Source organism: Agrilus planipennis, unplaced genomic scaffold (assembly GCF_000699045.2).
Source record: "Agrilus planipennis isolate EAB-ADULT unplaced genomic scaffold, Apla_2.0 scaffold20, whole genome shotgun sequence".
Lineage (NCBI taxonomy): Eukaryota > Metazoa > Arthropoda > Insecta > Coleoptera > Buprestidae > Agrilus > Agrilus planipennis.
In genome coordinates, this window is record NW_020439516.1 from 1,654,146 (window position 1) to 1,671,580 (window position 17,435).

Here is a 17,435-nt window from a genome sequence, read left to right on the forward strand (position 1 = left end):
ATATTGTTAATAAATTGATCCACTGCCAAATTCTGTAACCCTTGGCCTACCTTTCGATGACATATTATTACTAAAATCGGAACAATTATGCAATTTTGAGGTCACCTTAACTCATTCAAGTTAATTATTTTTGTGTAATAAATAATTTGTAATATTTTTAATATTCACTGAATAGTGATTATCAAATAAAAACCATATAGTTTTTTCGAGTTTATTGAATATAAAAACATTTATTTGAAAAACAAATATATTAAAGTGTTTTGGTATTATCTGATTGTTTAAATAAATTAATGGAAAACATTCTTCAGTTCTTGCTTTACATTTGTTTTGTTTGGCTTTAGTTTTTTATATAAATAAGCGTAAAAACTGAACGCTTTGAATATGGTTAACCTTTTTTCAATTAACTTGAACAAATGAAGAAAAAGGCGTTATCACACTGGCATATCCGCTACTGTATGGGGCGGATACAGGGACGGCTTGAAATGTAGGTAAAGAATAGGGTTCGACGATACGGGCAGCAACAAATTTGGCACTTGGGACTTGCTTGGCTGATGCAGCAGGAATTGCGGGAACTGCTACGAAGGGCGCACTTTTTTCAACTGACGGTACCGCGATGAGTGGTGAATTTTTTTCGACGACCACGTAGTTCTGGGATTGGGGCAAAACAATAAAGTACGTCCCTGGAGCAGAAGGCTCTTTCAATTTGGATGGACTTACAGACTTCGTCAGCTTTGCAGGTTGCACATCTTCGGCCTAAAATAAAAATTCTTTAGTATTGAAATCAACATCAACTTATACAAATAAAATAATTCGAAGTGGTCTGTATTCTGTCGAAACTGCCAGACGCGGATCGCGATTTCGATCTTTCTGGATCTCATCAGCGCGTCGCAGACAGCTCCGACAGAACAGAGACCAACTTTTACCTGCTGTCTTAACAGCGCGTTTTAGAAAATACCACAAATGGCGCGGTAAACGCCATCTGTAGTGCGATGCTACATTTTAGGATTATGTATGCTCCAACAAGGTCCATTTATCATCACCATTACCATCAACTTATACATCTAACAGCCAAAAAGGTTTCGGATTGATATAATTTTTTTTTTTTTGGATTTAAAATTACTAAAGTCTTGGTATTCTACGTTCATTAAAAAAGGGTACGGGACAACTGATCACACGGCTCACGCGTGCGTTATTAAATCGCGCGCCCTATGAATGTATGTATTTTCGTGAAATTTTTACAATATTTTAATTTATGTGTATATTTACTAAAAACGAATTGTCACAGCTATTTAGTTCATTAAATAATCCAAATATGCCCTGAATGCCATTTAAATGTGTAATTTCACAAAGAAACTTCAATAGTGGGTTAAGACACGAACCCGATATTTTAAATTTTGTAGAAAAAAGAGACTGAGGGCTGCTTCTGTCTTCAAATAATAATAACTATTTTTATATTCTTTGGAATCTTTGAATTAATGATTACTTCAACCAGATTTTAAAATATATTGTTAACAAATTACCTAAATAAATAATTTTACACATTCACAACAAAAGATTCTCGATTTTGAATTTTTAAGTAACCATTTTAGAATATGTTATGTACCGATATGTTCTTCTGATGACACTTTATGAAAAAGCCTGAAATATACCGGCCACACGGTTTTACTTTGATTAATTAACATTAATTATTACCAATGGTTCAACATCGGGTGCTTCTTCGTTATTGCTATAAACGGCTTCTGTTGTACTTGGTTCTTCTTCAAGTGGTGGAACGTATGAAGGGACAGGTGGGGCTCCGTACGACACATGGGGTGTTCCTCTACTTTCTTGGGGTTGTGGTAGAGGGAAAGGAGGGCCTTGGGGTTGGTAACCACTTGGAGCATAAGGTTGTTGTTGCTGCTGTTGCTGTTGCTGCGATTGTTGCTGCTGTTGCTGTTGTTGTAATTGTTGCTGCTGTTGTTGGCGTACCAAAAATCTTGGTCTTTGAGGATCAGCAGTGCTCAGGGAAATAACAACAAGGGCAATAGCGACAGTATACTAGAAAATAAAATAGTCCACGTTTGTTATATACCAATTGGACTAATGTGGTTTTTATGTAACAGGTGAAGAGCTATAATTTAAATGTTTAGAGAAACTGAGCACGAACGATCAGTAAAAATGAGGAAATGAATCTGACGAAAGCGTCTTCAACGTTCTTTTAGGAATTATTGGAAAAGGTAGATGATGGTTGGAGTGAGAAAATTGAAACGAACGAAATGAAGGCACAAGAGAGTAAGGCATTATCTGTGGAATGTTACTGTCCCAGTGTTTGTCTAAATGAACCAAGGAAACCACAGAAAATCCTGGCCCAGGACAGACGGATCGGGAATCGAACCGGTTTCCTCTCGAATGCTAAACAATATTTTAAACTCTAGGCTCTAGGCAATGACACTCGGTATTTCGCAGCGAAATAGGCAGGTGATGAAAAGAATATCGTGGAAAATGCAAAAAGGGAGAGAACGGAAGGGAGGTGAATGTGGGGTTTGTTCTAGACATATCTTGAGTGTTGTAGTGAATATTGGCTCAGGAAATGAAGGAGGTGCGTTGCAAGTCTTCAAATTGTGGACCATCATGTAATGATAATAAAGAGTTTAGACCGCTGAATTGGTTTTCATTAAGAATTATAAATAAACTAAAGAAACATTTTAAAACAAAGAACTTGAACTAAAAGGAAATTTTGGAGTAGTGCTATTAAAAGAAGTTAATGATTTTCGGTATCTAGAAATGAAGAGGTATTAGAAAGACTAGGAGAACAAAGGATTCTATTGAAATCATTATGAAATAGGCGAGATAGGCTGGAGGACACCTTCTCAAGTATGAAAGGCTAGTCAGAGACATATGAGTAGCAGAAACAGGAGTTAAGAGGAGTAGAGGTAGACCTAGATGAGACCATTGTTTGCAAATACTTAAGGATGTGGGATGTTCTAGTTTTAAGGAAACGCGAAGATTAGCTCCGGATAGGAAAGAGTGGGGGTGTATGTTCAACCAGTCTTAGGACTGACGACTTTATGATGATGAATGCTATAGTTTGACTTACGCGTCAAGGGTTCTGTGGTTCGTCAAAAAAGTACGTTATTAACTAGATATACTTGGTGTAACGATTTAAATATGAAGCAGGATTTCCACAATCTCCAAGGATACAATTGATCAAAAATTGTAGGTTCTTTTCATTATAATTATAAATTTGTTTGAGACGCTAATCTATTATTTTTACAAAACTCTCTGTTACAACATTTTTGTTAATCTAAAAAATTATTCTTTACGAATTAAAGCAAGAGTCAATATATGTATATTATACATACATTTCCAAATGAATTTTATCGTTCTGTTAATAATCATAACATAAAACTGAAGAAATTAATTACTATGCAAAACTTTTCTTTTGGTCTGCATCAAGTGATTCAATTTTAAAAAATATTCCGTGTAATTTCCCCATTCTGCTCTTAAATTTCGAGTAGTATTTTGAGTTCCTTTAACGATGAAAATCAAAATTCTTTCATAACCGTAAATGTTAGCAAAGGTAACTGTAATTGTGACCTATAAATAGAAGGTCTTACCCTAAAGTGTCATCTTTTACCTTTTTTGGCACAGATCCCTTCAATAAGGAATTGTATTTGCCAGTTTAATGCAAATTCAAAATTCTTTTGACAAAATACGTACCTATAGTTATACAATTAATAACAGGTATTTTATACCTACATCTATTAATATAAATACACTCCATCTTTCTCTTTCTAATCTCCTTCTTCTAATAGAATTGCTTAAACCAACATCCTACAGGTACATGACGTTATAATTATCGAAATAAATGTATAATATTAAAACTAACACATATTTAGTTTAGCCAGAAGAATTGATTCGCTTACCTGCATTTTCTTGTCCATTTCTATAAACGTTCATTAACCAACCGATAACAAACTGATAAAGATATCGATCTTTGTAGTATTTATACAATCGAACGGAGTGTATTGTCCTAATACGTGCTTTACATTTCATCGCATCTAATCGTGTTAAGTATTGAGCCTAGACACAAATGCCAAACTTTGAATTCAGTTTTCATCTGCCCTTGGCCTGATGAAATTTACCAACAACAACTGAACTAATTGGGAAATTGTTGTATGTAAATTTGGAAAGCTGCGTTTTTTACTTCACATTATAAAAAGCTAACCCGAGTTTCATGCCACTATCTTTTTGAGTAAATACTAATTCAGCGAATAAAATAAAACTTTCACGTATTATTAGTCCAGGCTAAAATCTCTCTGCCTTTTTTTTTATTTTTTGGAGAATTTAGACCAGGGGTCGGCAATCTTTCTTGGCCGCGGGTCAAAATCAACCTGTTCAGATCATATCAATATTTCCTTGAATTTTACAAATTATTATTATAGTAGGTAGTCAGGTAATCTGTTTTCGCACTTATTGCAGCATCAGCTAATTTAATTTATAAATACAGGTGCATCTTCACCTTTACTGTACTTTTANTGTTCAGATCATATCAATATTTGAATTTAATAAACTATTATTATAGACGATAGTCAGGTAATCTGTTTGTATAGGCTTTCAGGATCACAACAGATGTTTGTATCACAGGAAATTAGGTTTTTCTAATAGCAAACTTTCCTGTCATTAAAATGAAATTACAATTGCTTTCTTCTACTTGAACACAGCAGGACATACGATTCAATACTCCCAAATTTACATTTTATTCTGGTTCTATTGTCCTGCCTTATCTTTACCTATTTATGTCTTCGTGCAATAGATACTTGTAAATTTGTAGTCGTTCATGTACAGATGCATATGTACAATACATATTGTTGTTCCACCACTCACCCTTTCCACCCTGCTTATCCCCACGCAACCACTCGTCTTAAATTATATATTTGTTTGTAAATATCCAGCCTTCAACGAATAAATTGCTAATTAGACATTTGTATTTTTATCTTTGCACTTTTCATAATCATCATCATAATTTTTATTGTACTCCGTGTGTAACTCGAACTTGATTCGAAAATTAAATTCTCCCGAACTTTTGAGAATTAAAACACAACCAAAATGCGAGTATTAAAGAGACGTTTGGGTCAGAGATATTTTCGTAATAAAACAGCGTTTTAGTAAATTATAAGATATATTTTATTAAGAAAATAGTTACAATCTGCCCTTGGCCTGATGAAATTTACCAACAACAACTGAAGTAATTGGGAAATTGATGTATGTAAATTTGGAAAGCTACGTTTTTTACTTCATATTATAAAAAGCTAACCCGAGTTTAACCAAACCTAACCTAACCCGAGTTTCATGCCATTATATAATTATGAAATTTACCAACAACAACTGAACTAATTGGGAAATTGTTGTATGTAAATTTGGAAAGCTGCGTTTTTTACTTCACATTATAAAAAGCTAACCCGAGTTTCATGCCACTATCTTTTTGAGTAAATACTAATTCAGCGAATAAAATAAAACTTTCACGTATTATTAGTCCAGGCTAAAATCTCTCTGCCTTTTTTTTTATTTTTTGGAGAATTTAGACCAGGGGTCGGCAATCTTTCTTGGCCGCGGGTCAAAATCAACCTGTTCAGATCATATCAATATTTCCTTGAATTTTACAAATTATTATTATAGTAGGTAGTCAGGTAATCTGTTTTCGCACTTATTGCAGCATCAGCTAATTTAATTTATAAATACAGGTGCATCTTCACCTTTACTGTACTTTTACTTTTAAGACTTTTTATGTCTGATTAGCTGCCGCCCATAGGGTATTGCTAGTAAGTAATTGTCCAAAAGTGTTTCTTAGGAATAAAGTTTGTTTAAAAGATTTTGAGTTCTTTNACTAAAATTGTCAATTCTTAGATATTCAAAATACTGCAAATTTATAATATTTTCTTCTATTTCATCGGGCTTTATTATAAATGTAAACATTTCTCCATGTTTCTTAAGACTTTGAAACCGACTTTCATATTTACTTTTAATGACCGAAATCCAACTTTCGAACATATTTAGATTGTGTTCATCGATATTTTCTTTTTCATGTTCCCTTTTTAACAAGGGAAAGAAATGAAATTTTTTAGTTTTTATGTCAGTTTCAAATAATATCAATTTTGAAGTAAAACTCTTCCATTCCTCATACATTTTCAAAATTGTGTGGTTATTGCCTTGGAGTCGTACCTTGAAATCATTATAATGGTTCATTATGCCTCTTAAGTCTTAAAAACCATTGTTTATCATTGAGTTCGAGATCATTTTCACAGATTTCGTGAAGAAATATTTGTATATCATCAAAAATCTACAAATCTATTAAGAACTTTGCCCCGACTTAACAATCGTATTTCAGAATGTAATAACAAATCTCCATATTTCGATTCAATTTCTATATCTAGACCAACAAACTGTTGACGTTTCGGATGAAACCTTTTAACGTTTCAGTGACGGACTGACCGATCAGGTTCTACAAGATTTCATTCGCTTTATCAGAATGCTTAATAAATATAATGACCGATCAGGTTCTACATGATTTCATTCGCTTTATAAAAATGCTTAAAAAATATAAAAAAGTGACATTTTTTTACAATATCTGTTCAAATTGATCTTTTCACTAATCAAAGTAATAGCTTTTGGATTCTCTACAACATACATGTAGAAATGCGACCATTATGTCGAGTTATACAATGAAAAAATTAAAAGAAATGGGTATTTTGCAATTTTAAAGCCTTGTGAGAAAGTAATAACCAACTTAGTTTCATTCATATCTCCTTCCATGGCCCTTTACAAAGTATTGTAGGTCACAAAAATTCACCGATATTAACGCAGATTTCGAATAGTTATTGGTTTTATATGCCATTATTTTTTATATTATTTAATAGATTGCATGCATTACAAAACAGGTATTTTATACCTACATCTATTAATATAAATACACTCCATCTTTCTCTTTCTAATCTCCTTCTTCTAATAGAATTGCTTAAACCAACATCCTACAGGTACATGACGTTATAATTATCGAAATAAATGTATAATATTAAAACTAACACATATTTAGTTTAGCCAGAAGAATTGATTCGCTTACCTGCATTTTCTTGTCCATTTCTATAAACGTTCATTAACCAACCGATAACAAACTGATAAAGATATCGATCTTTGTAGTATTTATACAATCGAACGGAGTGTATTGTCCTAATACGTGCTTTACATTTCATCGCATCTAATCGTGTTAAGTATTGAGCCTAGACACAAATGCCAAACTTTGAATTCAGTTTTCATCTGCCCTTGGCCTGATGAAATTTACCAACAACAACTGAACTAATTGGGAAATTGTTGTATGTAAATTTGGAAAGCTGCGTTTTTTACTTCACATTATAAAAAGCTAACCCGAGTTTCATGCCACTATCTTTTTGAGTAAATACTAATTCAGCGAATAAAATAAAACTTTCACNGACTATAGGACATGGTGGACTATACCTTGATAATTCTTTCTGTAGAATTTTTTAGGAAACAAACCGAAACACTTTAAGAAACTCAGTAGTGATAGTACTAAATATTAATGTGAAAATTCATTTTTATTTTTTTTTTCACACTATCGCCGGGACCTTTGACTTTGCGCACCAATGCAACAATCAGTGTAGGTATATATATATCGTTTCAGTCTGATAAAATTGATTAATTATTACGAGAAAAATATGTGCCCATCAGCTTTATTAAATAAAAAATCGTTTAAAGGTCGGAAAAGAAACGGTTTCTTCCCATTTTCTTCGAACAAAAGACAAAACGATAAAATTGACGGAACAATATTTCATAAACATAAGAAGATCGGAGTGTTGGTACAGCGACTTTAGTCGCCCGTTGACAGCAGCGTCGGCATCAGCAACAGCCCCGTTAATAAGTTTGCCGGGGCGAAAACGCGGGGGGCTGTGGGGGGTGCGGTCGGACCCAAGGGGTACGAAAGCAAATTATTTACAGTCAAACGATTCCATTTCAATATCGGAACAAAAGAACGGCTGCCGCCTCCGTTACCGCTCCAATCGTTCTATCTCTCTCTTTCTCTCTCACACCGTCCATCGTCAGCTCCTGACTCTATCTCACTCACTTTCAAAATCTGATACATGTATCTGATCATCTGAACAAACGCAATGGGGAAAACCCGAAGTTACCGACAACGCGTCCCTTTGTTATACGACCACGCACATCGTTGCCGATATTTTAATTTCAAAAGATAAGACGGAAACGAGGACGCGAACGAGATCTCCGTTAAATCTGACGTGGAACGTGGATATAAACAAGTCAGGGAAAGCGATTTAAATCGGTAAATATCAGAAAAGTTATAATTTTATATCCAACTAGCTGAACTTCTCCAAATTTGGACGATAGATACCGTTATCGATGGTGAAAAGCACTCACATTTTAAGCAATTCTAAAAATTTAATTTTGACAACATATCATTACAGTTTATTGTATCTGATACTTAAACCTGCTCAGTACATTCCAATTGTTTAATTCCAACTCGAATACCTCGAAATTGACGATTTTTAATTAAAGGCTCTCATTAAGTCAAAACATCCTGACTATAGAAACTCGATGTAAGCAACCTTTTCATCTCTTAATCAAACATCTCCATCACCAGCTAAATCCAACTACACGTACGATCTTCCATCGAAAAGTAAATTTCTTGGCCGTTTTATCCATGGTTAATTGAAAGGTTAAGCAACTCACAAACACATTTACGGTAGATTAGGTATTATTACAGTGAATATCTCGTAATAATAAGTAATGTCAGATTTCATAATCCAAAATTTGATACGTCTAATTTATCATGTCGTATGTTGTTAAGACATTTCTATAGTTCCATGAAGAGTTTTACTTTATGCTAACCATACTGTGTTTGTTTATTGACGGCGTAAGACGTTTCAATAACTTAAAACCAAGAGGACCATAAGTATATGAAATATATAGAAGATTGAAGGGGTTAATGAGTAAACGGCGCATTGTTAACAATGAAGTTTTGGTTATCTAGCAGTATATGGCATATCAAAGCTACAATGGAGGCTATTGAAAACCAACCCAGTACCAGTAGGGATGAGTTACAGAGATAGAAGAGTGATACTTAATTTGTATAAAGAGCAACAGGCAGTTATAGAGCTGGAGCTGCAACGTAGAGAAGTATTGTAAATATTAGGAAGGGAGTCAGACTATAGGACTCATTTGGGCCTATCAATGTTGCCGAATACTACCCCATGAACCGAGCGACATGGCCTAAAGATTTAGACCATTGCGATTCCGGGTCTGCCTGTCCTGATCCAGGTTTTTCTGTGATTTCCTTAGATCATTTAGACAAATGAGTCAGTAATATTCCAAAGATAATCTTTCACTGTCTTCTGTCTTCATTTCATCCGTTTTGTTTATCACCACAATCACTACCCATCACCCATACCCACGATTCCTCAAAGGAGGCTGAAACACCCACAAGTAAGAATAGTACCCCAAAATTGGATTTGGGTCAGGTAAAACGTCGAAAAGACATTTGAAAGTAACTCCTTGCCCTGCCCAAAAGTGATGGTTTTCTCAAACGAGAATAGATTTATCTAAACAACCCAGACATGGTAAAACAGGTTTGGACAAAGGACAATTACCAATCGAGTCGAAAGCGTTATTATTTATCTGATGATGGAATTATGAAGGTTTAGTGTACTTTAAGATAATTCTAAATTGTCTAACTGTCACTGCCGAGATATATTCTGGTTAACTGACACGAATATGTGAGGTTTTATCTTAGAACTATCCAGCTTTAATTAGTAGACCAAAAACTGGTGCTTTTTCAACAAGACAATACAAGACCGCATATACTACGAAAATTACACTCAATAAAATCAAAGAACATATACGTATTAAAGTTCTACCAAACCTAGCATTTAGCCTCAACCGTACTGCTACAGTTCCGGAGTTCTGTGCATCCCATCCCAAAGAATGATTTTACCAAGGTCTCACAAAGAGCTGACTGAACTTTGGGTTAGGACTATAGGACATGGTGGACTATACCTTGATAATTCTTTCTGTAGAATTTTTTAGGAAACAAACCGAAACACTTTAAGAAACTCAGTAGTGATAGTATTAAATATTAATGTGAAAATTCATTTTTATTTTTTTTTTCACACTATCGCCGGGACCTTTGACTTTGCGCACCAATGCTCTAAAGGTGATAGCAGCAACAACGACGAAACGTATTATTAACACAATTAACAATGCGAAATATTAATGATATAGGTACATTATAAACAATAAGTAATAACATAAAATTTCGTGTTCTACATGAAAACGGTAACAACCGACAACGTCGTATAAAGGACAATTTAAACGCTGTGGCTGATGATATCACGACCTATCTCGCATTAACATATCAACGGGACGTATTAGATGCAGCCCCAGCGCTTATTTATATACTCAGCTTACGCTTGTCAAGCTCTATAATACTATTAGAACTTTTCCGATAGGTTATACAACAGTTATACACAGTAGACAACTTAATTGCCATACCACGTTAATTATAACTGTACAGTATAATAAAAACGAACATGCTCACGTTAGAGTAAGACCAATCTGTGTGACTCTTACTAATTACGAAAAAATTAATTGCTCGAAGTATTAATTGAAGTAACTTATAATGATCCACTGGACATTTGGTGAAACTTTATAAGCAGGGGGTTAATAAACCGCAACACTTGTCGAATTTTATAGTGGAAAATTGATCTCTAATCATGATATAAAAGGTTAGAAATACGGAAATATTGGACAAAAAAATTAAGAGAATAGAGATTGCTTGGAGTACGGCGCTGTACGGGTGCGAAACATGGACAGTGCGCGCTGCGGAAAAGAAAAGGTCAGAAGTGTTCGAAATTTGCTGTTACAGGTGAATGATGAGGATACCTTCGACAGAGAAGGTTAGAAATGAAGAGGTATTAGAAAGAATAAGAGAACAGAGGACTCTATGGAAGTCAATAAGAAATAGGCGAGATAGGTACTCAGGCATGAAGGTCTAGTCAGAGATATTAGATGCAGAAGCGGGAGTTAGAAGGGGTAGAGGTAGACCTAGATTAGATTACTGTCAAATAGTCAAGGATATGGGTTCTTCTAGTTATAGGAAAATGCGAAGACTTTATGATGATGAGAGGAATATATAGAAACCAAACATGTTGGTTGGTCTCGTGGGACACCCGATAGGAATGAAGTTTCTTACGCTATTCGACAAACATTAATTAGTCATGAATTTTGGCGAAGATATTTATTGAAACAAAAACTGACAATCTTATAACAAATGCAATTTAATATATTGAACAAGATCCATTTACATGGATGGATACCTACCTGCTGAACTGAATTCACGGCATAGCTCACCATACGTGATAGACACGTTACCAAAATTAAACAAGGAAGTTCTTGGTGGTTAGGGTTCTGTCGAAACTACCAAGCGCGACTCGCGATTTCGATCTTGTTGGATCTCATCTGAGGATTCGGTTCAGCAAGTAGTACTACGGATGACTTTTACGACGCCGTTTGTAGGATTTCAAACTAAGGGACAAAAAGAAATTCATGTGTAAAGGCTGATTTTTGCTAACTAGCAACTCCTGGGCGTCGTAACGTGCAGTAAGGAACCTCGTTCCAAAAGAAAAAGTGGAATGAGGATGGTAGGACATCTTCTGAAACATGAAGGACAACGAGGGCAATTCAAGCTGTAAAAGCTTTTGGCGAGTGACCAAACTTGTGTGAGGTCTCGCGTTGTCTTGGTGAGACACTACACCTTTCCTGTTGATTAGTTCTGACCTTTTCTGTTGAAGTGCATCATTCAGTTTGTCCAGCTGATAACAGCAGACTTCCGAATTAATCGTTGTGTTATCCGGTAAAAGCTCAAAAAAACGATTCCTTTAAAATCCCACCAAACAGACAGCATCACCTTTTTTGGTGAATATCGGCTTTGGTAATGGTTTGAGCCGGTTCATCTTTTTTGCTCCATGACCTCTTGCGTTCGACGTTGTTATATACAACCCATTTTTCGTCCCCAGTGATGATGCGCTTCAAAAACGGATCATTTTCGTGACGTTTGAGAAGCGAATCGCAGACGTCAATGCGGCGACACAGATTTCTCTCTGTGAGAACATGGGGAACCCATACATCGAGCTTCGAGGATAATCCCAGGCCTTTCAAGTGGTCATAAACTGTTGAATTTGATAAATTTAACCTCAATCCGATCTCACGTGTTGTTATTCGCCGGTTCACATCAACTAATGCCTTTATCGCGTCTTTATCAGCTTCAACCGGCCTTCCCGAACGTGGTGCATCTTCGACATCAAAATTGCCGGATCGAAATTTAGCGAACCAGTTCTGGCACTGGCGTACTGTCAACACACCTTCTCCATACACATCAGTCAATTTCTTTCTGGCTTGAACAGCATTTTTACCCTTTCTGTAGTAAAACAGTAAGATATGTCGAAAATCTCCATATTTAAAAGGGCACCAACCAAAAACTACTGCGTAGAATTAATTGGAATTTTTCACACACAAGCCTTGCTATATGAGCTCTCAAAGCATATAAAAATTATACGGCTTAAATGTGAAGTTGGGTGCAAAAGAATACAATTAAATCCTCTGTCGGGAAAAAACGAAATGACTTTCCGAACAACCCAATATTATAGAGTTAAATCATGGTGTTCTATTCCATGAAATTGATAATCATTATATGGAAGTTGGACTTCTTTTTTTGCCCATTTTGTATATTTTGTATTTTCCAATACTTAAATCCAAATTTTAGAAGGATCAAGTTATGATACCCGATCTGTTTCTGGATCTTGCGACTCGTCATAATATAGTCTGAAATCCTCGGGACGTGGGTCGAACTGTTAACGCAGCAAGTATACTTTCAATCGCGGCGTCTGATATGTCTGTCTGCAAATAATTATCCTGAAATGTCATCGATTGCCTCTTGAATCGTTTTCGTTGGTATTAAAGACGTTTTCGGAATAATAAAGTGGTCACGTATTAATTGTTCGCCATGTGTCCCCAAACCCCGACGAGGTCAGATAGTCAAAGTGAAACGGAATAATCGACGCGACCGAGTGACATGCCGTCGGACGGGCACACGGCAAACGTGACGCTAACCGTTGCTAGCTGGACGTAGGCGTCGTTTGCACGAGCGACGCATTACGACCACCGACGTCGACGTCGTCTCGTAATCTGGGGCGTCTTAATCTGTTGATCTTAATCATTTCTCGGAGAAAGGACAAGGCGGGGAACCCAAACACATTAAGTCGACAAGATGTGCATTCTACTTACTCGGTGTTTATAGCTAATACTCTCTATAAATAGTACAATTATTTTAATGGTAGGCAAGCAATAATGGTTTAAAAATTTTAGTATCCAATTAAAGCAAGAGTTTCTGTGCTATGATTTCTTCAATATTATAATAATAGCATTTGTTGACAACGTTTCATTTGAATTACAATTGAGTAAATTTATTTGACGCCGGTTCTGGAAGATTATCTTGTTCTTCAGTATATACCTCCCCTAGAGCTACTGCTTTACACCTACTACTCGTTAAATATCTCATCATCTTCTTGTCTTTCTTCCTTTTTTTTACATTGTATTCTAGAACATTAGCATTCTGTTATTACATCATACGCCCATATCTTGCTTCTTATCATAGGGTCTGAAAACTCTGAGCTCTACAAGCTAACTTTGGAAGTGGATTTTTCCCAAAGGTTAATGTATGAAGGTCAAACGAGAAGAAATGTTAATATTCGCTTCGATGAACATAAAGACAGTCTTTCAAATGTAAAAATAATTGTACGTACTTGCAATAATGATCTATTTGACCAAAATGAAAGATTTTATAATCAACTGAGCAATTGTAATTGAATTGAATTGAAAGTCGGTACAGATTTGTCACTAATTAACTTTCTTTAAGTAAGTGTTATCCTCTCCTGTTTTGCTGTGGTTAATGTGTTTTTGCAATATCACAGTCTCATACAACACTCATTATCTAAATAAAGCGAAGGTTGACGAAAAATTTGTTATGACTTCTGTTCACTAACAAAATTAATTAGTGAGTAATTAGTGAAAATCTCAAACGTATTTTATTTATTTATACAAAGACTAGCTTTTCCCCGCGGTTTTGCTCGCAGAAATTAATATTGTTTCTCCTTAAAACCTTTTAACTCCCAATTCACCCTCACAACGTTTTAATTTTATGTAATGTCGCCATCTTAGATTTCATATACAAACGTAGCAGCAACATTTCATTTTAGGTTTTTGGTGGAATTTAACACACTTTGCAAAAGTAAAATTACTAAATGAAACACAATGAAAACTTAACAAATTTAATTAACAATCGCTGAAGGAAGAAGTGGAACAATTGAATAATAGATCGGAAGTGTTAGTAGTTTTGAAAATAAATTTTAACGAAGATTAAAAGGGTGGAGCTAGTGGTATTTTAACTAAAGTAGGGATCGAATCAGAAGAGAATGAAATTTGGAAAGAGTGATTAGATGAANTAATTAATCTGTTCTTGTATGAATAATCAAAGATTTAACAGAGAAGGGTAGTTATGTTACGTATTACTAGTGTAATAAATTTCTTTCTATATGCATTATGCATTTTATTTTCAAGTCCGGATATTTTTATAGTTTCCCTTCCTTTTAAAAAATGGGCCTAATTTCATCAACCGGAATTAATCCATAATATGAAAAACAATACTTTTCTGATCCGGGCCTAAAATTATAATTTTTATTTTAACCATATTCAATGTTTTTATATTATAGTATGTATTTACATATTTCTAAAATAATTTTCTGTATTAAATTAACAAACATTGTTAAAAAAGTAATGATAATTTTCTATCTATTTAAAAAAATATTTTACCATTTTTACTGGTTAAAATATTTATAAATGTAAAAAAAATATGCATGTAGTTTATGTGATAATTCTTTGAAAAGGATTGTTGTTAAAATAAAAACTACAGTATATGTCAGTGACTAATTTGGGTCACTTGTAAAACATATGTTAGATATCTAACATATTACGCGCTGAGGTTTATGTAACAGCCATCCCCTTTTCTCACAAACCTATTTAATCCTAACTGGGATGAAGGCTACAAAGATCGTGATTCTAAAAAAAAACCACAACAAAACGAAGAACTTTTACGAAATAAAGGAACTATATCGAGCAGTTCATCTTCTGATAAAGAATAATTATTTACTTAATTGACACAGAATTCTTGACTATACAAAACATTTTATTCTGGGATTTTGTACTATTTGATATAAGTGGAATAAAAAATATCATTATATATTTTTCACTGATGAACAAAACCTGTAAACGTAATCCGGGCTGGATCTACAATCTTATTAGATTATAATTTTATTTTATTTAATTGGCCTAAATTTAATTTTATGTATGGACCTGATTACGATTTCTGTTCCGGACCCTAGATTATTACTTAATACGGGCCATATATTCCAAGGCGTAATATGGGTCGCATCAGAAGTTTGTATACATGGCCGTACTTCAAAATTGCGAGTACAAGTTTGGGCCATATTCCACCCATACTCTAAATGCTACTCGGAGTCATACCAAAAATGCAATAATCGATTTATTAACAAATACCTAGCCCTAGTTGCTTCGATAAAACTGTTCTTTGTTTTTTTGGTTTGAATGAAAACAGTAAGAAAATCTGGCCAATTGCCGCCTTTTCTAAAATCCCCGTCCCTTTTTGTATGAAGCTGTTTCAGTTCCGGTATTTAGTTCAAATTTCTTCCAATTAGCAAAGCCCTTGTCATCTTTATCCGTTCGCCTCGAGAACTGTAAGTAAATGAAACTACCGTATCCGTTTCCTTGCTTTTGTAAACGTTTTGCCGCAAGTGCAAAAGCAAACAGATTAAAGGAGTCGAAGCGGCAACATCTTCAAAGCTTTTGCCTCTGTCGAGGACCCGATGTCGTTCGTTGGTGGTGGTGGTGGTACTGCTCTGATGGTGTTGGTGGTAGTGGTATACATATTTCTGTTCTCTTCTTCGCCTGCTCCTCTTTCTGATCCTTTCTCGCTTCACTCGCTTACGCTAAGGCTTTTGCCAATTACCCATCATAGGAGTTTCCTTCTTTTGCAAAAACTTCAAACGCGCTCCGCTTTTGAACCGACTCATAAAACTCTCTCCTAAGCTGCCCTATATGAATACGTATCTGCTGTTGGCCTTTTGAATAAGCCTTTTCTTTCTTTTTTTCTTAAAACGTCAGGAGTTACTTAAACAGTAAATACTAAAAATCAGCCTTAGGTGTTGGATTCTAATGGTTGTATAAACTATGCTTTAGTTTTGTATGAGAAGACTGTGAACTTAACCAGTTAACGTAGAGAGGTGGTCAATAAAGAATTACGTTTTCTACATGTTCTTTTCACCTTATGACACTGACCATTCAAATAAACTAAATTGGAATACAAGAAAGTTTTTAAAAATTAGTAATGATTAAAATGATGAATGAAAGTTGCTCACATTGGCTATTGAAGGTATGAGAAACACAAAAAGGGAACAAAAAGACATTCCGTGAATGCCTTCTAATTTTTTAACTGAAGAGAGCCCAAAAATGTCTAGACTCCTTGGAAATGGATAATCTAAAATATTGGATCGATATCGTTTTCCGGGTTCAATGTCGTGGTCCATGGAATTTTGAAGTTCCAAATTGATATCAGCACCTGCCAAATCAGGAAGGAACTACGAAATTCTATGAATTAAGACAAAACAGCCCTCAAAACAATATCGAATACGCCAACTGTGTAAAACTGAAAACTATAAGACGTGGTATGCTAATAAATGCATATAATCCAAAATTCTTACAAAACGATTCGAAAAACTTCACTTATTAGATGAACCCAAAGCTAAAGAAACTATGGATTCCATTTCTTTCTTTTATTACAATGTGTAAAAGATCAGAAACAAAATGAGGTTGTAAATACTTTGGTATAAAATGATTGATGTTCATTTTACATCAGTAAAATTATTTGCAACCCATTTTTGGCTCTGATCTTTTACGTTAAGCAAACTACTTTGTCATCAGTGCCCTCTATCCGATCAAAACGGGTGACAAAAGTAAATAAGGAAACATATAGAAGAATTATTTGCTGCTGAACCGAAGAAACTATAACATAACGATAGAAAAACTATACTCAATCACTTCAAACAAAAAAATATGAATCATACTTAATTTCTGCAGCTGGTGATATAATGCAAACACCACTATTTATCTAGAAAAACTCCAATATTTAAAAAATGAGCAAATGCCTGTAAGGTTTTCTTAAAAAATATTTTATACTTGTAGAAAATTAAAGAACTAATGATAATTTTCTATCTATTTTTTTTACCATTTTTACTCATCAT

At 34.6% G+C, this 17,435-nt stretch overlaps 2 protein-coding genes across 4 annotated transcripts in view; one reads left to right on the forward strand and one right to left on the reverse strand.

Annotated features, from left to right (window-relative positions):
• Positions 1-17,435, forward strand: part of LOC108735059 (paired box protein Pax-6-like) — a 214,492-nt gene that overhangs the window by 169,999 nt on the left and 27,058 nt on the right. The window lies entirely within an intron of this gene.
• On the reverse strand, positions 240-7,126 carry LOC108735063 (transcription factor btd-like). 2 transcript variants are annotated; one of them, XM_018466855.2, is made up of 3 exons: positions 7,100-7,126; positions 1,693-2,037; positions 240-753 (listed from the first exon to the last, which is right to left on the reverse strand). In XM_018466855.2, exons 1-3 carry the CDS (start codon positions 7,115-7,117, stop codon positions 397-399), a joined length of 720 nt encoding a protein of 239 aa, XP_018322357.1. In that variant the 5' UTR covers positions 7,118-7,126; the 3' UTR covers positions 240-396. The 2 variants fall into 2 exon arrangements, with proteins under 2 accessions (XP_018322357.1, XP_025835053.1); XM_025979268.1 differs by lacking the exon at positions 7,100-7,126 and adding an exon at positions 3,906-3,949.